Source organism: Pelobates fuscus, chromosome 2 (assembly GCF_036172605.1).
Source record: "Pelobates fuscus isolate aPelFus1 chromosome 2, aPelFus1.pri, whole genome shotgun sequence".
Classification (NCBI taxonomy): Eukaryota; Metazoa; Chordata; class Amphibia; order Anura; family Pelobatidae; genus Pelobates; species Pelobates fuscus.
This window is the reverse complement of record NC_086318.1, coordinates 439,708,174-439,728,667: the sequence shown is the minus strand read 5'-3', so window position 1 is coordinate 439,728,667 and position 20,494 is coordinate 439,708,174. Positions and strand designations below refer to the sequence as shown.

General features: G+C 46.3%; 1 protein-coding gene across 1 annotated transcript in view; it reads left to right on the top strand.

Moving 5' to 3' along the window:
- The window catches only part of GLP1R (glucagon like peptide 1 receptor), a 451,384-nt gene extending 431,475 nt beyond the window's left edge, over window positions 1-19,909 (top strand). Inside the window, exons 11-13 of the mRNA XM_063441557.1 lie at window positions 16,050-16,188; window positions 18,630-18,671; window positions 19,327-19,909. Coding sequence (XP_063297627.1) covers window positions 16,050-16,188; window positions 18,630-18,671; window positions 19,327-19,464 — 319 coding nt within the window. The 3' untranslated portion in view covers window positions 19,465-19,909. The remainder of the gene's footprint in view (window positions 1-16,049; window positions 16,189-18,629; window positions 18,672-19,326) is intronic.
- The last annotated feature ends 585 nt before the right edge of the window (window positions 19,910-20,494 follow it).

The following is a 20,494-nucleotide window of genomic DNA, read 5'->3' as shown; positions in this document are numbered from 1 at the left end:
TTTCTTGGTAGTATGTGTTATGGAATTTTGTCCCGTCTCCGTTGGGTTAAGCAATTGTTCATTTGTTTGGTCTCTTAATGTTTTCAGGAGTGCATTATATTCGTGACGCGCTGACCGTTTGATGTACGCTGCTTTACTTATAGCCAGGCCTCTGAGGACCGCTTTATGTGCTTGCCATACTGTCACAGGTGAAATGTCTGAAGTGTCATTCGTATTGAAGTATGCAAGGAGTTCTGACTGTAACGTCGTTTTAAAGTCTTGGTTGTTTAGTAAGTAGTCAGGGAGGCGCCATGGGGTTTTTCCTCTGTGTAAGAAGGTGTCCATCAATGTTATGTCTATTGGGGCGTGGTCCGTCCAGATTATATCTCCTATGGAGCATTGGAGTGTTCGGGCCACAAGTGCATGGTCTATTCTCGAATATGTCTTGTGCATGGGGGAAAAGTAGGTATATTCGCGGTCATTGGGGTGCGCAGTTCTCCAAGCGTCATATATATCATATTCCATGAGTAATTTTGTGAGCGCTTTGCATGCGGATGTGAGAGATGTGTGCCTACGTGTTTGTGGAGATACCGTCGTGTCTAGTTGTGGATGTAATATATGGTTTAGGTCTCCACACATAATCAAGTAGGGCAATTGTGGTGACGGTATCTTGGAGAGCACATGGTGAAGGAAGTTACGTTGATTCTTGTTCGTGCCATAAATTGTAACAAGTGTGTATGTTGTATTGTTAATGGTGCAGTGTAGGATGATGTATCGTCCCCGCTTGTCTATTTTAATTTGTAAGAGTTCGAATGTAAGAGAATGATGTATAAGTATGGATACCCCTCTGGTTTTGGATGAATGGGATGAGTGGAATTGAGTTGGGTAGTCCCTGAGTGCAAATTCTGGCGTGCGGTCCCGCACAAAATGCGTCTCTTGAATGCATAGAATATGTGGCAAACCTAGCCACTTCTGAGCTATATGCAGTATAGGTTGTCCGTAGGCTGAATGTATGATGTGTTCCATTAAATGTATATGTATTGTGCTATGGCCGTTCGCATGCTGACAGCCGTACGCTGCCAGCATACAAGCATTCGTACGACGAAACACGGCTATCCTTGCCGTTCGCCGTACGAATACGGGCTCCCCAGGTCGACCACACATTCCCAAGTCGTGTGGTACCAATTAACCGATTGCAACATTGTTGCAATCGGTAATTAAGGGCTCTCCTAGGTGGCCGTCAATCAACTACCGACCATGCGGCGGTCGGCCATCTTGGATCCTTTGTCTCTGCAGCGGTGTTCGGTCGTCGAGGGCCTGGAACTGAAAACGGCTACTCAATGATCCGAGCACCGCTGGACTTCCAGAGCATTCGGGAGTTCCGCGTTCGGTACATTATGTGTCCCGTACTTATTCGGTACTTTTAGACCAACTTCCATATTTAAATGTATTAGGTGCGGCGTTCGGTCAATTCAGCTGGGATCAGAGCGGTATTCTCACAAAGTGTGCGCTCCGACCCCAGCTATCTACCGAACGTTCGGTTATTCCAAAGTACCGAATATTGTGTGAATTATGTATTTTAAAGTCAATTGTCGGTTTTGCTGCACGAGGGGATAATCCACTTAATCGTCCATTTTAGTGGGAGTATCCTTCTCGTGCAGCAATGCCTGTTGGGAAAGTCACAATGCATGTTGGGGAAAATCCCCTGGATTATCTGTGTGGAAACCCCTTGCATGGGGAACTGTATAAATATGCTGCTTGTGAATAAACCGAGTTAGTTGACTCCCAAACTGTGTTTCGTCCGGTTATTGGGAGGATTGGGAATATTGCCTTGCTTTCTACTCTGACTGTGGATTTCCTGAGGATACCAACGGATATCGGGAATTATTATACTGCATTCCGTTACAATTGGTGGCAAGCGACGGGATCCGAACCTTACAGCCGAAAAGCAGCGTTCGTGTAAACTGGAACTACCGAACAAGGAAAGCAAGGGCAATTCGTATGGAGATTGACTATACCATACTGAAACGACAGACTTTGAAAGAGCTACTGGAAGCCAGGGGCAAGATAGCCAGCAACAAATCTAAGGCTGTGCTGATCGCTGAACTGATGGAGGGAGACAGAGCCCGCAGCGCTACACCCCCACCAGCCAGGGAAGAGACCCCATTCCAGAAAGAGCTACGAACCAGGTTGGAGTTTCTGCCGCAACCAGTACCGTTGGAAATATTGACCGTGATGGTATCAGATGTACAGGATTATCTGATGGCGACCCGCACCCCTGAGACACCGTCTAGGGCAGAGTCTGTTACTGCCTCCACCTATGGACAGGTAAAGCCCAAAGTCCCACATCACGCATTTAAAGCGTTTTGTGAAGAAAAGGACGAAATCGATGGGTACTTACAGGATTTTGAGCGGCTGTGCGATTTGCACGATTTGGAACCCGCAGTATGGGTGCCGCTGCTGGCAGGCAAATTATCGGGTAGGGCAGCTGAAGCCTACCGTGCTGTACCTCGAGAGGACAGCAAAGATTACCCTAAAGTAAAGAGGGCGATCTTGGAGAGGTATGCTATTACCCCAGAGGCATACCGGCGCAAGTTCAGAGGCTTGCGCAAACCTGAGAAAGATTCTCACGCAGAGTGGGCGCACAAGCTGTATCAAGCATCGCAAGGATGGATACAGGCCAGCAACGCTACTACTATGGAGGAGTTGCGACAGCTTATGCTACTGGAACAGTTTTTTAATGGTTTGTCCCCAGAAGCACAAGAATGGGTGAGAGACCGTAAACCACTCACCCTACCCGAAGCCGCTAGATTGGCGGATCAGCATTTTGATGCCAGGAGGCATCACGGATCACAGAATAAGACTCTCCCTCGGATTACAGGGCCACCCAATAATTTTACTCCTACCGGCCCCACCGTACCCCTGCACAGGCCAACACTGAATACTCCACCACCCCCCTCCCGATACAACGGCCGGGCTAACATTCAGTGTCACACCTGCAAGCAGTGGGGACACATTTCTCGGGAGTGCACCCAAAACCGGAGCCGGCAAGCTTGAAATCAGGTGCGACAAAATTTGGCACCAAGGGCTGCTGCGCACCATTACCAGGTAGCACCCATCACCCAAGAATTGCTGAGCGCTCAAATCGAGGAGCCTCTAGGGGTGCTCCACGAAGTAATGTCGGTCCGAGCCACCGAAAACCGACAACATCATCGGCAGCTAGTAACCCTAGAGGGGAAGGAGGTACAAGGGCTCCGGGATTCGGGAGCCACTTTAACTTTGGTTGCACCACATTTGGTACCAGGCGCAACCCACACTGGCGGTTCGGTGGCAGTACGGGTGGCCGGGGGAGCAGTATACCGGCTACCTACTGCCAAAGTACACTTGGATTGGGGTGTGGGAGAGGGCACTGTGGAAGTGGGGCTTATGCAGAATTTACCTGCAGATGTTGTGCTGGGGAATGACTTAGGCCAAATGACTTCCGCTTTTATTCCCCAGGCTCCCCACCAGGAGGCACACCCCGTAACCACCCGGCAACAGGCTCGCACCACGGCTACACCGATACACTCTGAGGCTCAGGTAAGAGACCAGGTTCCCCAACCGACCCCCCTGCCCTGGGATACCCCGACTACCTTTGCAACCGAAGTCCAGACCGATCCCACCCTCCAAGTATATAGGGACCGGGCACAAACAGACCAAGCCGGGCTAGAGGGGGAGCGGTACATCTGGTAGAAAGAGTTGTTATACCGTGTCACGACAAAAGATGTGGGGGGGTCTGTCATCCTGACTAACAAGCAGCTAGTGGTACCGCAAAAGTATAGGCAGGAGCTGCTTAGAATTGCTCATGATATCCCCTTGTCAGGACACCTAGGGATGACCCGTACCCGGTACCGCTTAACACATGCCTTTTTCTGGCCCGGGATCTCTCAGGATGTGCGCGAGTATTGCACCTCTTGCGACGTCTGCCAGCGAGTAGGTAAACGAGGGGATCGCCACAAGGCCAAGCTATGTCCCCTACCCATTATCGCAGAACCCTTCAGCAGAGTAGCTGTGGATATCGTAGGGCCCCTGCCAAAACCCAGTCCCTCTGGCAAAAGATACATTTTAACTGTAGTGGATTACGCCACCAGGTATCCCGAAGCTGTGGCCCTCACTAATATCCATGCGGAGACCGTAGCGGAAGCATTAATGAAAGTATTTTCCCGGGTAGGGTTTCCCCAAGAGATAATCTCGGACCGAGGTACCCAATTTACGGCCGAAGTTACCCAACATATGTGGAAGGTATGTGGCATTAAGCCAATAGTTAATTCCGCCTACCACCCCCAGTCCAATGGGCTATGTGAGAGGTTCAACGGGACACTGAAGCAGATGCTTCGGACGTTCGGGGAGACCCACAAAGACTGGGAGAGGTTTCTGCCTCACCTACTCTTTGCCTATAGAGAGGTTCCCCAGGAGTCGACAGGATTCTCCCCGTTTGAATTACTATTTGGGAGAAGGGTGCGGGGACCCTTGAACTTGATTAGGGAACATTGGGAGGGAGAGAGTACTACCAACGAAACCCCTATCATATCCTACGTACTGGAGTTCAGGGACCATCTGGAGGCGCTCACTCAGGCTGTACACACCAACCTCCAGGCGGCCCAGCAACGACAGCGACGCTGGTACGATAGAGGAGCCCGAGACCGCAGCTTTCAGGTGGGGCAGAAGGTTTTAATTTTAAAACCCGTCCGCACAGACAAGCTGCAGGCCATCTGGCAAGGCCCATACCAGGTAGTGGAGCAGCGATGCGACACTACCTATGTGATCGGCCCCTGCTCAGGGGTAGGGAAGAGACGGATGCTCCACGTGAACCTGCTCAAACCCTACCATGAGAGGATCGAGGATGTGACGGCAATATGTGCCTCCTCCTTAGAGGATCAGGAGAACTTACCCTTACCTGACCTACTAGAACCCGAGACACCGATAGAGCCCTCCCAGGGAGTTCAGCTGGGGGAGCGGCTCAGCCCCCAGGAGCGTGCCCAGGTACAAGCGCTGATTGAAGCCAAAGGAGCTACCTTCTCCAATTTACCTGGTTACACTCCGCTAGCCACCCACCGAGTAGACACCCTGGGACAGCTACCTATGAGGCAGGCTCCATATAGGGTTCCGGAATCAGTCCATACCCATATGAAAGCCGAGCTAGATGAAATGTTACAGCTAGGGGTTATTGAACCCTCCGATAGCCCCTGGGCATCGCCGGTAGTCCTGGTACCTAAAAAGGATGGCACCACCAGGTTCTGTGTCGACTACCGGAGGCTAAATGACAAAACGGTGTCTGATGCCTACCCGATGCCCCGGATAGACGAGCTGTTAGATAAGATGGCACGGGGCCAGTACCTCACTACCATTGACTTGTGTAAGGGGTACTGGCAAATTCCGCTAGCCGATGACGCCATCCCCAAGTCGGCGTTTGTCACTCCGTTTGGCCTGTATCAGTTCAAGGTCATGCCTTTCGGAATGAAAAACGCTCCGGCTACCTTTCAGCGGATGGTGGATCGGCTACTGGACGGGTTCCAGGAGTATGCCTGTGCCTATCTAGATGACATAGCCATCTTTAGCCAGACCTGGGAAGACCACCTACACCATATAGGGGCGATACTAGATCGTATCGGGGAGGCTGGGTTAACGTTAAAGCCTAGCAAGTGCCACATAGGTATGGCTGAGGTGCAGTATCTGGGACACCGAGTAGGGTGTGGGCAGCAGAGACCCGAGCCAGCCAAGATTGAGGCCGTAGCAAAGTGGCCTACCCCCAGGACCAAGACTCAGGTGCTGGCGTTTTTAGGGACGGCCGGCTACTACCGGAAGTTTGTTCCCGACTATAGCACCCTGGCCAAACCCCTAACGGACCTGACTAAAAAGAACCTACCCCGACAGGTTGTCTGGGCCCCAGAGTGTGAGCAGGCATTCCAGCAACTCAAGACCGCGCTGACTAATGCTCCTGTGTTAACTGCTCCTGATCCAACTAAAAGATTTCTTGTTCACACAGACGCTTCAATGTTTGGATTGGGGGCAGTACTGAGCCAAGTGGGAGCCGATGGCGGAGAACACCCCGTAGCCTATTTAAGCCGCAAGTTGCTGCCGCGTGAAGTGAGCTACGCTGCCATCGAGAAAGAATGCCTGGCCGTGGTGTGGGCCCTCAAAAAGTTACAGCCATATTTGTACGGACAACCTTTTTCCTTACTCACAGATCACAACCCGTTAGTGTGGCTAAACCGTGTATCTGGGGACAATGCCCGGCTGCTGCGCTGGAGTTTGGCGCTGCAGCCCTTTGACTTTACCATTCACTATCGGCCCGGAAAACAAAACGGTAACGCTGACGGGTTATCCAGGCAGACTGAACTCGAGAAGTGATCTGTGAGTACTCTCCCGGACATCCCCAAGCCGATCCGTTGGGATCCGACTGTGTATGCCGGCTTGGTTCTGGGGGAGCATTGTGGCAAACCTAGCCACTTCTGAGCTATATGCAGTATAGGTTGTCCGTAGGCTGAATGTATGATGTGTTCCATTAAATGTATATGTATTGTGCTATGGCCGTTCGCATGCTGACAGCCGTACGCTGCCAGCATACAAGCATTCGTACGACGAAACACGGCTATCCTGGCCGTTCGCCGTACGAATACGGGCTCCCCAGGTCGACCACACATTCCCAAGTCGTGTGGTACCAATTAACCGATTGCAACATTGTTGCAATCGGTAATTAAGGGCTCTCCTAGGTGGCCGTCGATCAACTACCGACCATGCGGCGGTCGGCCATCTTGGATCCTTTGTCTCTGCAGCGGTGTTCGGTCGTCGAGGGCCTGGAACTGAAAACGGCTACTCAATGATCCGAGCACCGCTGGACTTCCAGAGCATTCGGGAGTTCCGCGTTCGGTACATTATGTGTCCCGTACTTATTCGGTACTTTTAGACCAACTTCCATATTTAAATGTATTAGGTGCGGGGTTCGGTCAATTCAGCTGGGATCAGAGCGGTATTCTCACAAAGTGTGCGCTCCGACCCCAGCTATCTACCGAACGTTCGGTTATTCCAAAGTACCGAATATTGTGTAAATTATGTATTTTAAAGTCAATTGTCGGTTTTGCTGCACGAGGGGATAATCCACTTAATCGTCCATTTTAGTGGGAGTATCCTTCTCGTGCAGCAATGCCTGTTGGGAAAGTCACAATGCATGTTGGGGAAAATCCCCTGGATTATCTGTGTGGAAACCCCTTGCATGGGGAACTGTATAAATATGCTGCTTGTGAATAAACCGAGTTAGTTGACTCCCAAACTGTGTTTCGTCCGGTTATTGGGAGGATTGGGAATATTGCCATGCTTTCTACTCTGACTGTGGATTTCCTGAGGATACCAACGGATATCGGGAATTATTATACTGCATTCCGTTACAGAATATCTATCTTGTCTCTTTTTGCTGAGTCCAGTAAGACTCGCCTCTTGTGCGGCGTATTTAATCCGCGAACATTAAGGGATCGTAGTTTTATGAATTTTTAAAATAAAGTATCATGCTTTTGGGGGTCTCGGCTTTATCAGTAGGTGCATGTATACGGCTTTTAGTGACGAGTGGCATTTTAGTAAGGGGGTTTAGAACTTTGTGAGGGGAATTTGGGTTGGGGTAGGGAGTGAACATAGGGAGTTGATATATACAAGGTTCCCCAAAAGGGGATGTGGTGCATGGATGTTGCACCATGGGGTCAGTTCCAGTGCATGTGGCTATTGGGCTATGTTTTCCGTCAATACGGCTTTGAACAGAAAGGTTTTTACATAAAAACATAACTACATACAACAAGTAATGTCAATATTGGATTATCTCGTGAACCTATGTCTTGTGCTTGCAATCGGTCGACTTGAGAGTTATACCGCTATATCAGATTTCTGTGCTTACTCAAATGAACCTCCTCCTCCCCCCCGCAGCTGGCTAGTGTGTGGTCGCGTCGGCACTACCCCAGTCCACTCTCGGCGGAAGAGGGTAGTCCAAGGCCCCATTTCCTAGTCCCCCCTCCTATCCCCTACGTAAACCAAGTACAGTTACCAACATATGCACATGTCTGTTTCCAAATTAAGCACCTCTGCTTCGGAACGGAACAGCAGAGTGCAGGCAAGTCAGCAGACTGCTGTTCTTGCGTGCCTAATATACCTTTAGTGTACAATAGTCAATCAAACCCTGTGTTTGCAGAATTGTGAGGTTGGTGGGCGTTGGAAGGCTTTCAGCCTAGAGATGTGCGTCCTGCCCGAGCACGGACGCGTCGACCCCACCCCAGTCCGCCTCAAGCGGAAGAGGGTAGGCCAAGGCCCCCGCGCTCCCATCTCCTTTTCTCCTCCTCTCCGTCTCAAAATATCTTGAGCCTACATCAGACGCAGTATGCACCTCATTAAAGTTTCGCTCTCTATCCCCACATCAGAACAGGGAAGCCTGGACAATCTGTTATACATATTTGCACTCGCTAGAGCTGTACATAGTTAATATATAATGTGCCATGCTATATTGCAGAGCAGCGAACAGGGTGGGCATTGATGACATACACCCCAGAATTTCGGTCGGTCTAAGTGCGGTCGCATCGGCGCTACTCCAGTCCGCAGGGAGCGGAAGAAAGTAGGCCAAGGCTCCGGCTCCTCGATTCCCTCCCTTTCTCTAGTCGTCCCAAACCACTTGGTCTCATAATAGGAGTGGCTCACCTGTCCCCAAGCATTACATCCCTGTTTCCAAAGGGACAAAAGAGCCCAAATATCATATAACACATGAGCTTATGATCGATACTCAATTAGTATACATTAGATTGTTCTATATGGTATATCAGACAGGAAGGTGGGGGGACCGAAGTCACACAACCTAGAGGTATCAGCCAAATTATGAGGCTTAAAGTGGGCTTTGCGACAGCAGGCCTGTTTACCTGAGATAATGACCGTCCGCTCCAGAAGAGCATGATAACTTAAATTGTACACGCTAATAAGCCCTTTCCCGTCCCCCATCGGTCGTTTCACCAAGTCCCGGGGCGCGTCCTCCCGCCCGGCCTCCTCTTGTGTGGAGGGCAGGCAGGCCGAGACGCCCAGGACCCGACTCACCAACTCCAGTGTGCATCAGGCCTGCCGGCAATACATTAGGGGAGAGTGTCTCTAGTGAGGGAGTCTATGAGGGTTTTCATGGTGCAGGTGTTCTTTGTTGGTGCGTCGAGCCATCAGGCTCAGAGTAGTTGCGGGTTTCCTCTCAGGGTCAGCGTCCGATTTAACGTTTGGAGGGTGATTTCATCCACTCCAGACGAAGTCTTCTTACATGTGCGTTGTTTGTTTCAGTGTTGTCTGTCACGTTGATGCCCCAAGCTGTTAGTTTCTTGCGCCCGTCTTCTGGCGTCAAGATCGCTTTAAAGTTGCCATCTTTATACGCCAGTAATTTAGTGGGGAATCCCCATCTGTATCTTATGCCATTCATGTGGAGAGCTTCGGTAATTGGAGCAAATTCCTTTCGTCGTCGAAGCGTGGTTGCTGAGAGGTCAGCGAATATCTGCACAGTGGGGAAGTCGCCATGCGGTTTGTTTTTATTTCTACTTTCGCTGAGTATGTGTTCCTTAATATGGAAATAGTGGATACGAATGAGTACATCTCTTGGCGTGGTTTCTGGTAGATGGCGTGGGCGCGGGATCCGGTGTGCTCGGTCTATCAAGAGCATGTCAGATGGAACCTCAGGGCCATATGCTCGAAGCAGCCCTCTGACATAAGCTAGTAACTCCGCTTGTGTGACAGATTCTGGCACCCCCCTCAGGTTATTCCTTCTCGATCTGTCTTCTAAATCTGCCAGTTTTTGTTCAAGGAACATAATTTTATCTGTCGTAGTTTCGGCATGGTCAGCCAAATCATTGTGGGCCGTCGCGATGTCATCCATTTTAGACTCCACATGTGCCGTTCTGCGGCCTAGCTCCTGGACATCCTTTCGGAGGGAATCCATGGAATGTTGCCAGGCAGTGAGGAGTTTGTGCGAGAGGTCGTCCATCGCTCTTGTGAGGTGGTCTGGGGTGAGCAGAACTTCTTTGCTCGAAGTTGTTGGCGAGAGATCGCCTATTTCTGCTGCTCCTCCGCCATCTTGGCCGGCCGTCTGACAGTCATTCTCGAGCTGGCTAGGTTTTTGGCCAAAGAAATTTAATTTTTCCGCTTTTGATGTCGCCCTCTTTGTTTTAGGTTGTGACATCTTGTCTTTTTAAGTTTTGTTCTCTTTCTGTATGCTAGGATGGCGCTGGATTGTTAGCCCTGATGCCGGAGCTCAAGGATTAAGCATCCATCTTGTCCGGCGGTTAGCCACGCCCCTGGGAGATATGTTTTAACCTATACACACGTTGTACCTTCGCTCTGAACGTGTGGACAGTATGTTGCACGTCGTCACACATTGCTTGTATGAGATATTCAGATGATTCTATTTGTTGATTTCTGAATACTCAATCACAAAAATACAGTCGCATTCCATTTTTTCTTTCACATTTGTCTTACTTTCTCATAGATTAATGTGTACAAGAGCTCCACCCACAGAGACATCTGGCTCAAATTTAGTTTAATAATTAGGAGCAGTTTTATTAGGGAAACTCTCTTAGTGACTCTTTTGTGTAGTCAAAGAACACTTTGGAATGCCCAGATCATGACGTTCTTTATTGCAAGCGAAAACTTTGGGCATGTTATACAAATGAAGAGAGCACTTTCCAAACTGAGTATGTTATGCTTCTTAAAGGCTTGTTTCCTGTTGTTTTATGAAGTATGGTAGCCATCAAAACAAAATATGTTACCTTATTTGAAGAACATACATATTTCTTTGTATAACATGACTGTAGAAGAGATCTGCATGGTGTTTGAGGCTCTCACTCTACAAGTCTACCTTTGTAGAGGATCACTATTGTGTCCTGAGACACTCAGGTAGTGTGGCTCATGTGAGTCAAGGGAGGGTATGGAGAAGGATGCGGAGGGATCAAAGTGACATAGGAGAGACTATTGAATCAGAGGAAAATGCTCCTACTGCATAGCAATCCTTTTAATAAATGGGAGGCACATTGTGTTATTAGGAGGAGAAAAAATAACACAATTATCAAATAACTGCTTTTCACCCCAAATAGAATCCAGCACTTGGTGTGTGGTCTGCTTTGCAAAACCTACACAAAATCTATCCGCTGTCTTCATACCTCTCGCCAGAAACTCTATATCTTTTTCATGGCTAGCTGGGATAGCAAAAGCTCCAGCAAAATGCTTAATTATAGATAAGCACCTCGTGATAAACACACTGTCTCGTAGTCTGGAAACAGTTTAAATGTTCTGCGAGCGCAGGCTCACATTTTTTTACTATAATTTTCGCACAGTGCAAATTGAGAACAATACTTCCAATTTATGTCAGAAAGCTGAAACCGTGCAGTAATTATCTAGGTTAATTTAGTCATTAGTATTCTGTAAGATACAGTATCAGTCTTTGGCCAAGCAATGAATCCAGGGAGCACAATGTCGACTGCTGAGTTGGCTTTATTCAGTAAAGAGTCTTTGAAGGACATCTCGCCTGAAACTAAATATTTATGGGCCAAATAGAATATTTCAATAAACACCTGAAGAGGCATTGGGAGACAGATCAGATCCTTTCAGAGACATCATCCAGCTGGCAAAGAAGGATTAACTCAGGTCCATAACTTCCAGGCTGAGTAGAATACACTCAACATGGAGCAAAATCCAGAGGGCACGGCATAGTTAGCTCATCCTCTGAGATATATATATTTGTTATTTAAAAGTTTTTTGATATAGGGCCCCTCCTTTGTGTTTTTTAGGGCTATGCAAATGCAGTCGGTTACAAACAGAACAATTTATATTTCGACATAGCAGTAAATAAAGTACCGAGAACACGGCTCATCATTCCGAAGTCTGGAGATTTTACATTTTCATCCAAAGTAGCAAGATGATCTGTGGGTTTAACACGTGAAGGGGATCACGGAGTTTGAGACAGAAAATTATTTTCAGTTGATGCTTTGAAAATGTAATGTTTAGGTTCTGTGCATTTAACATGTCAGAGAGATAGATAAAATGTAATTAGAGATTGATTGAGCTTATAAAGGAAAATAAAAGAGCATGGGTGGGTCAGTGGTAGTAGAACGGATATCTCATGGGAGAAGGCTGGGACTCAGAAAGGTGAGGATTCCAGAAGATTGACCTAGAGTAATTGTGGGTTGTTTTTGCAGCAGCAAATTGGGGTTCAGGTAGATTAACGTAATGAAGCTATGAAATGGAAATAGGCTGCAGACGACGACTGAGTATAATATTAATAATTATTTTATTATGCTGTTCAGTGTAAGATAAGAAAAATGTCCAGAGGTTAGTTCAAGTCTTTTTATATAAATAACTACTTTATAGATTTTTTTGTTCTTTATCAGCAAATTCTATTTAGTGTTGTTATGGCCTTTTCATTCTACCTGACATTATTACTTGTGTATTACAAATTCTAGTACATCGTTCCAGCACCAAGAAGCTTTTATTGGTCGATATGTTAATAATCGTTTGATGTATTGGGTCTATGAAAAAGCCTAATTTGTTCCCACAGGACTTTACCACCCAGGGGGACTGCTAGATATTCCGCATTTAAACTTTATTTCTTTTGAAAAATGTATTTAAATTGTTTGGTACAAGGGGGGGTTCATTGACGTTGGCAGGCTTATGCAATGTATGATCATATAACCCCCATTATTTTTGCTTAGATTAGGTGTTTTTAAAAAAACAAATAAAATCTTTCAACATTGAAGTTGCTGTTTAGTGGATAGGTGAGTGCGCTAGATCTTGTGTATTATTTACATAGTTTGGTGACTTAGGCACTGTGTTTTTAGCGTTTTGTATACAAATCTGCAAAATGTCTCTGATCTACTCACACTGCTGAAATATACATCCATCTGCATATATGACTTGGATTTAGCAGGCTTTCAAATATTTATTTCACTTTTACGTGCTTGAATTTATTTATTTCTATGAATACATTTGTGAGAAAATAGACATAAAAATGATTGTGTGTTGTTTGTAAAAATCCATTGCCAATAGAAAATGTCATGGAATTGATGGAACAGTCATATTTGTTCAATGTGATGGTATCTCTGTGCAAGATAATACTATGACAGCTTAACGTGTCTCTCTAAGCACCACAGCCACTACAACTTACTATAGTAATTATGTTGGAGGCTGTCAAAACATTTTTCTTCAGTTAAAGAAAACCCAATCCTTCTGCTGATAGTCAGATAAGATGTTTTGCATAATCCTGTGACCTTTACACAGCGGTTATTGGCTGTGTGTGCTGAGAGCAGTTTTAGATCCTGAGTGGAGGTGGTGCTCCCCCCACCCCATAATTTTTTTTCCATCACTACAAAAACTTTGAAAAAAGTTGGCCATCTGCTGCCAGAGACATTTTTTACAATAGGCACTGAATTAAAGTGCCACAATTAGTGTGTGTACAATGCTTACATTTAATCTACAATAAACAATGTATAAATGTATATCTGCCAATAACATGGGTACCATGATCGAATCAAAACTGCTTCCCAGTGGCAAATATTAATAATGGAAATGAACAATTAAACCTGCTTTATGGGACACATTGCACCATGGTTAATTATTATGGATGAAGGACAGGCACTGCTCATTTTACTGACCCAGTGTCCACTTCAGCCCTTGAGCTATGATTCCAGGACAAGAACAGTAGCCATGGATCTCACTTCTAGCTGCGTTAGAACCCCATAAACATTAATTCTCATTACTGTAAATTTTCATCTAAAAAATAAAGAGAATAAATTAATTAATACGCATTGTTGTAAGAGATTCAATATTTATCTTTAAGCATTAACCCCTTAAGGACACATGACATGTGTGCATAGGCGTGCGCAGCCTGTTGCATTAGGGTGTGCACCTTAAAGCCCACACACACGCCGCGTGTATATGTATTTTTATATACACATACACATACATATCCATACATTCACACACACACACACAAATATATATGCACAAATATAAATAGGTGCAGTGTGTGTGATTGTGAGCGGTGCAGCGTGTAAGGGGTGCAGTGTGTGTGATTGCGAGGGGTACAGTGTGTGTGTGTAATTGTAAAAGGTACAGTGTGGTGTAATTGTGAAGGGTGCAGTGTGTGTAATTGTAAGGGGTACAGTGTGTGTAATTGTGAGGAATGCCGTGTGTGTGGGGCACAGTGTGTATGATTGTGAGGGGTGCAGTGTGTGGGGTGTAAAGTGTGTGTAATTGTAAGGGGTACAGTGTGTGTAATTGTGAGGGGTACAGTGTGTGTGTGATTGTGAGAGATGCAGTGTGTGTGGGGTACAGTGTGTATGATTGTGAGGGGTGCACTGTGTGGGCGACAGGGGTTAGGGGGGTGGAGGGGCAGTGACAGGGGTTAGGGGGGTGGAGGGGTAGTGACAGGGGGTAGGGGGGTGGAGGGGCAGTGACAGGGGTTAGGGGGTTGGAGGGGCAGCGACAGGGGTTAGAGGGCAGTGACAGGGGTTGTGGGGCAGTGACAGGGGGAAGCGGGGGTAGACGGTTAGTGACAGGGGTTAGGGGGGCAGAGGGGTAGTGGCAGGGGTTGGGGGGTAGAGGGGTTGTGATGGGTTAGGGGGGTAGATGGGCAGTGACAAGGGGTGAGGGGAGTGGAGGGGCAGTGACAGGGGTTGTGGGGGTAGAGGGGTAGTGACAGGGGTTGGGTGGTAGAGGGGTAGTGACAGGGGTTGGGGGGGTAGAGAGGCAGTAACAGGGGATGTGGGGGAGCGGAGGGGCAGTGACAGGAGGTAGGGGGGTAGTGACGGGTTGGGGGGTAGAGGGGCAGTGACAGGGATTAGGGGGGTAGAGGGGCAGTGACAGGGGTTGGGGGGTAGTGACAGGGGTTGGGGGGGTAGAGGGGTAGTGACAGGGGTTGGGGTAGAGGGGTAGTGACAGGGGTTGGGGGGTAGAGGGGTAGTGACAGGGGTTAGGGGGGTAGAGAGGCAGTAACAGGGATGTGGGGGAGTGGAGGGGCAGTGACAGGGGGTAGAGGGGTAGTGACAGAGGTTAGGGGGGTGGAGGGGCAGTGACGGGGTAGCGGGGGTAGACGGTTAGTGACAGGGGTTAGGGGGGTAGAGGGGTAGTGACAGGGGTTAGGGGGTAGAGACAGGGCTTGGGGGGTAGAGGGGTAGTGACAGGGGTTAGGGGGGTAGTAACAGCGGTTAGGGGGGTAGATGGGCAATGACAAGGGGTGAGGGGAATGGAGGGTCAGTGACAGGGGTTAGGGGGGTAGAGGGGCAGTGGCAGAGGGTAGGGGGGGTAGAGGGGCAGGGGGCAGTAACGGGGGGTTGGGTGGGGGCAGTGAGTGACAGGGAGTAGAAGGGGGTGGGGGCAGTAAGTGACAGGGGGTAGAAGGGGGGTGGGGGCAGTAAGTGACAGGGGGTAGAAGGGGGGTGGGGGCAGTAAGTGACAGGGGGTAGAAAGGAGGTTTAAATACTTTCCCTGGTGGTCCAGTGGGCGCCCTCTCTCTTCAGTCTGCAGCTCCGCCGGGAGTGAGCTGCAGACCACATGGTGAGTCTCGCGATCTCCAGGCAGAGCGTTGCCGCGGCAACGCTCTGACAGTCTGGAGATCGCGAGACACCTCAGTCTGCAGCTCACTCCCGGCGGAGCTGCAGACTGAGGTCGGATCTCCATCAGGGCAGACGGACAGGAGGGGCCTCGCACCCGGCGGCATTGTGGGCAAGCCGCCGGCCCCCTCCTGTGTCGGGTCCTCGGACCCAACATGTTAGTCTGCCCTAAGGCAGTGCAGCACGGAGGTGTGATTAGGGTGTGCCCAGGCACACCCGGCACACCCCGTGCGCACGCCTATGCATGTGTGACATGTCATGATTCCCTTTTATTGCAGAAGTTTGGTCCTTAAGGGGTTCAACAATGCACCATTTTCTGTTCTTAGTTTTATATTAGTGACGTTGTGATTTTTCTTTAATTTAAGGTAAATGTTACATGTCTTACAAAACTTGTTTTTTTTCTTCTTACCGTTTTGTTCCATCTAACTGTAGACTTGCCAAATCCACTCTGACACTGATCCCTTTACTGGGAACCCATGAAATTATCTTTGCATTTATCACGGACGAACATGCTAAGGGGATCATACGCTACATCAAACTCTTCTTTGAATTATCCTTCAGCTCCTTCCAGGTAATGAGAAAAGCCAGAAAGCGTCCATCCATGTACATTAAGACCTTCTCAAAACAATGAGACGTTTTGTGCTCCTATGTTGACTAATCATAGGCCATGAGGCCCCAGTTAACTTGCAAACACAGTCTATACTTGGAAAGGGAACACATTTTGTGACAACATTTCCACTTACACTGTGTCTGTGAAGTACAGTTTCCTCCTCCATCATGGTAAGATCAGAGGCCTTATTAGATTAAACTATGTGGGTGTATTCTAGCAGTCTATGAGAGGGTACAACACAGAGCTTCTTTGCAGGCTGCAATATCAGACTGCAATGTACTATATGTTACAAATACTCTGTGTAAGTTAATGTACTTACTGTATGTAGACAGTATGCAATGAAAGACTCACGTCCTTAAATAAAATAAAAACATCTGGCTTGATTAAAGACACAGAAAGGATAAACATAACTCCAGAAACGATGGATATTAAGATTCAAGTGTTTGTTTGTGTCCTCTTGAGCATTACTCTTTGTGAAAATACTATAATTAAGCATATCTACAAACCCGTATCCTTTAATAATATACACAGACAGCAAGGTATATATTTACAGAAAATTAAAATGAAAACAAAACGTATTAGAACAAATTTCATGTTTTTAAAAATGCATATTTTCACCATCTATTTGCATAACTCAACATTTATCCCTGAACATGCCCCTTAATATGCCATTATTAACCCAATGTACGGCATATTGTCACTGCTGTCCCTGAGACATTGCATGTTATTCTGACTCATTGTGTAGCCGTGCGTGGATCTCTGTAAGATGGTTACTTAGTTACGTGAGTATGCAGAGTTGCCATGAACCATTTAAAAAAAATTTAACTTTTTTAATTCCAATAAACATTAATGGCCATTGCAATAATGTTATCTGCATGGAGAATCACCTCCTCCTCTACAGGATCTTAGGGAATGCAAATTATTCTGTAATTGCTTTATCCCATGTTTGAAGATGAATATTTATACAGTAACACAATGAATGTTGCTGTTCGAGCGATATTTCCCTTGGTAAATGGGATAATACATTTTAGAACATGCCAGGCTGCAAATGACCACCTTTTCTTAATACGTGATGAACATTGTAAACTAAAGGGGAACTTTGACTTCACAGGTTTTTAAATGTTATGTTTACTTATCCTTAAATTTAGCAAATACACACTTGGTGTGAAAAGTAAAATTAAATGTAGAAATTCACATCTCTTTATCCCGCAAGTGGTCGCCTCCATCTTAGCTCCCTGTCAATCATTGTTATAAGCTCCGCCCTTTACACCTGGCAGTCAGTATAGAGAGAGCCACCTCCATCTTAGCTCCCTGTCAATCATTGTTATAAGCTCCACCCTTTACACCTGGCAGTCAGTATACAGAGAGCATACCGAGAAGATGAGAAATTAAACAATGTTTCTATTTTCCCTCTTTATTACCAATGTTTGCCCTGACTTTGCCTTGTCTGAACCGGATTATTATGTAATTTGCTAAATAATTAATAGAAATGTAAAATAAATTTTAAAGCAATAACAGTTATATGTGATTTTCTAAGTTTTACGCATTGACATAAATTTCATCCTCCTTTAACAAAAAAAGATTAAAGGACCACTATAGTGCCAGGAAAACAAACTCGTTTTCCTGGCACAATAGTGCCCTGAGGGTGCCCCCCACCCTCAGGGTCCCCCTCCCGCTGGGCTCTAGGGTGTGGAAGGGGTTAAACACTCACCTTTCTCCAGCGCCGAGCTCCCTCAGCGCTGGGGTCTCTCCTCCTCCTTCGGTCATCATTGGCTGAATGCGCATGCGCGGCAAGAGCTGCACACGCATTCAGCCAGTCCATAGGAAAGCATTATCAATACTTTCCTATGGACGCTGACGTCTTCTCACTGTGAAAATCACAGTGAGAAGCACGGAAGCGCCTCTAGCGGCTGTCAATGAGAGCCACTAGAGGCTGGATTAACCCTAAAGTAAACATAGCAGGTTCTCTGAAACTGCTATGTTTACAGCAGGCAGGGTTAATCCTAGATGGACCTGGCACCCAGACCACTTCATTAAGCTGAAGTGGTCTGGGTGCCTACAGTGGTTCTTTAATTAAGATAAGAAATAACTCAGAGTGCTGCTCACTTGCTGCAATTTCTCAGTTAATGGTTATTACACCACTGTTATCTCACTGTGTAAGATCCATAAAACTCCTATCCAGCAGGGGCCACTGTAGACATCACTCTTTGTACAAAACCCTTTCACTCAAGTCACAGTATAATGAGATATAATGATTAGCTATTGTGTATATAAATATTATACTGATATATTTAAAATATATGAAGCACATCTGTAAAAAGAATAAAATCATTTTTAAACTACAGTCCTGTTATGTTCATGTCATTAAATCAATTAATCGTTATCATTTCTTTAATGTTTAGGGATTAATGGTTGCTGTTCTGTACTGTTTTATCAACAATGAGGTGAGATACAAAAAATGAATTGCCTGCAATGCATGTCATACCCAACCTGTAACACTCCCATAATCCTTCACTCCGTCCTCATAAATTCACAGCAGTTATCTGACGACTGATCAAAATCCATGGCACTTAACAAGATTTAACAAAATATAGTGTTAGTTCGTCGTTTGGCCTATATAACCAAGATTTCATATTTCTGGATAAGCTTTTTAAATGATTTAGGAGATTTAAAAAAAAATAACAATATTTAGATTTATATATACATATGTAGCGGGACCCGTTCCTAGTGTCCTGTTCCCAGGCTCAGACAACACTCAGCCCTGGAGGCTCTCTGTCCTTACCAGGACTTTTCCCCTACAGAAAGCTTTGCGGCAAGCTAAACAGATGATCTCTTTAAAAGTCCATCCACATCACTGAGGTAGTGAGTCATTATCGAAATGATGAAATACTTCGTTAAGATAGCTGCTTGCGTGAGCTCAGTTTGTAGCTGTAATTAATTGTTTAATAGTGAGAAAAGAATGTAATAAGTCCAATAATGTAAAATGTAGGTCTGTTAGGTAGGTAGGAAAGCAGATATATTTACATTTTATTTGGCTAAGTGCAGAAGAAACATGGCCTGAAAATAAAATGTTGGTTTTGTTTTTTTCTTCTCTGAAAGGTCCAGGCTGAGTTTCAGAAAAGGTGGGAACGGTGGAGGTTGGAGCATTTATACAGCCAAAGAGACAGCTCTATGAAACCGATTAAATTTCCAGCCAATAGCCTCAGCAGTGGAGTGACAGTGGGCAGCAGTGTCTAATTCGTGATGTTAATGATCCCTGTCAATCACGGAGGCCCTGAGCTTCGAAAATGGCATTTTCACTACGGATACAGGAAGAGAATATCCACGAGCAATGAGATTTAGCAATTATGTGATCACAAAAATACGAACATGCATTTTCAGAAAACAGACCATGAACATCCTGCTGTATTTAAGCTCAATGCTTGTGTTGGTGAATGAACAAGTGGAAACGATCCATCCACAATTCACTTAGTAAGATTTGAAGAATGGTGAGCAACAACGATGAAGAGAGTTTTTACAGAAATTGTAAGAGGCAGACTGGCAGGCTGATGTCATTTTTTATTATGACAGAAGCACAGATGGGATCGAAACAAACAAAACATATCACATGGACAAAATGACAACGGGTTTCAGAAGAAACACAACATACCATTTCTACCATACTTTTATGTACAGATCAATAAGAAACGCTAACCAAACTATGTCTATTTTTTTTGATTGGGGTTTAGATACTGGAGAAAATGGGCAAGAACTGATATGTGAATATATTTTTTTTGCATTTTTATCTTGAAGGGCTTGTGGCTCAGTAATAAGAGACAGTTTGTTTTTTAGATTAATGCTCTCAGGTAGCTTGTAAGAAATAAAGTCAGAATGCCCATAGAGTCATAAATAATCATTGCAATTCCATACAAGGAGTATACAATCACTCGGCTGATTCATTGTGTAGCTATCAAAGCGTTATCAAAGGGCTGCTGGGTTTGGGCCGGAGAAAACACAAAAGGGCACAGTTTATTTAGCTCTTTTGAAAAAATAATGATGAGGAGCTGCTGATTGGCGCATCGCTTTGCTACGCATGCGCAAAAGCCTCCCAATGTTTTCCAATGGGAAGCATTGGATTGGTTGAGATCATCAAGAATGATGATCTCAGCCATGGAGGCAGGGACAGGCGGGGCCAGCCGTGGCGAAACCAGAGCGGCAATCTATAGTTAATTAAACACTGTAGTGTCAGCAATACAAGTTTGTATTCCTGACACTATTGTTTTCCTGG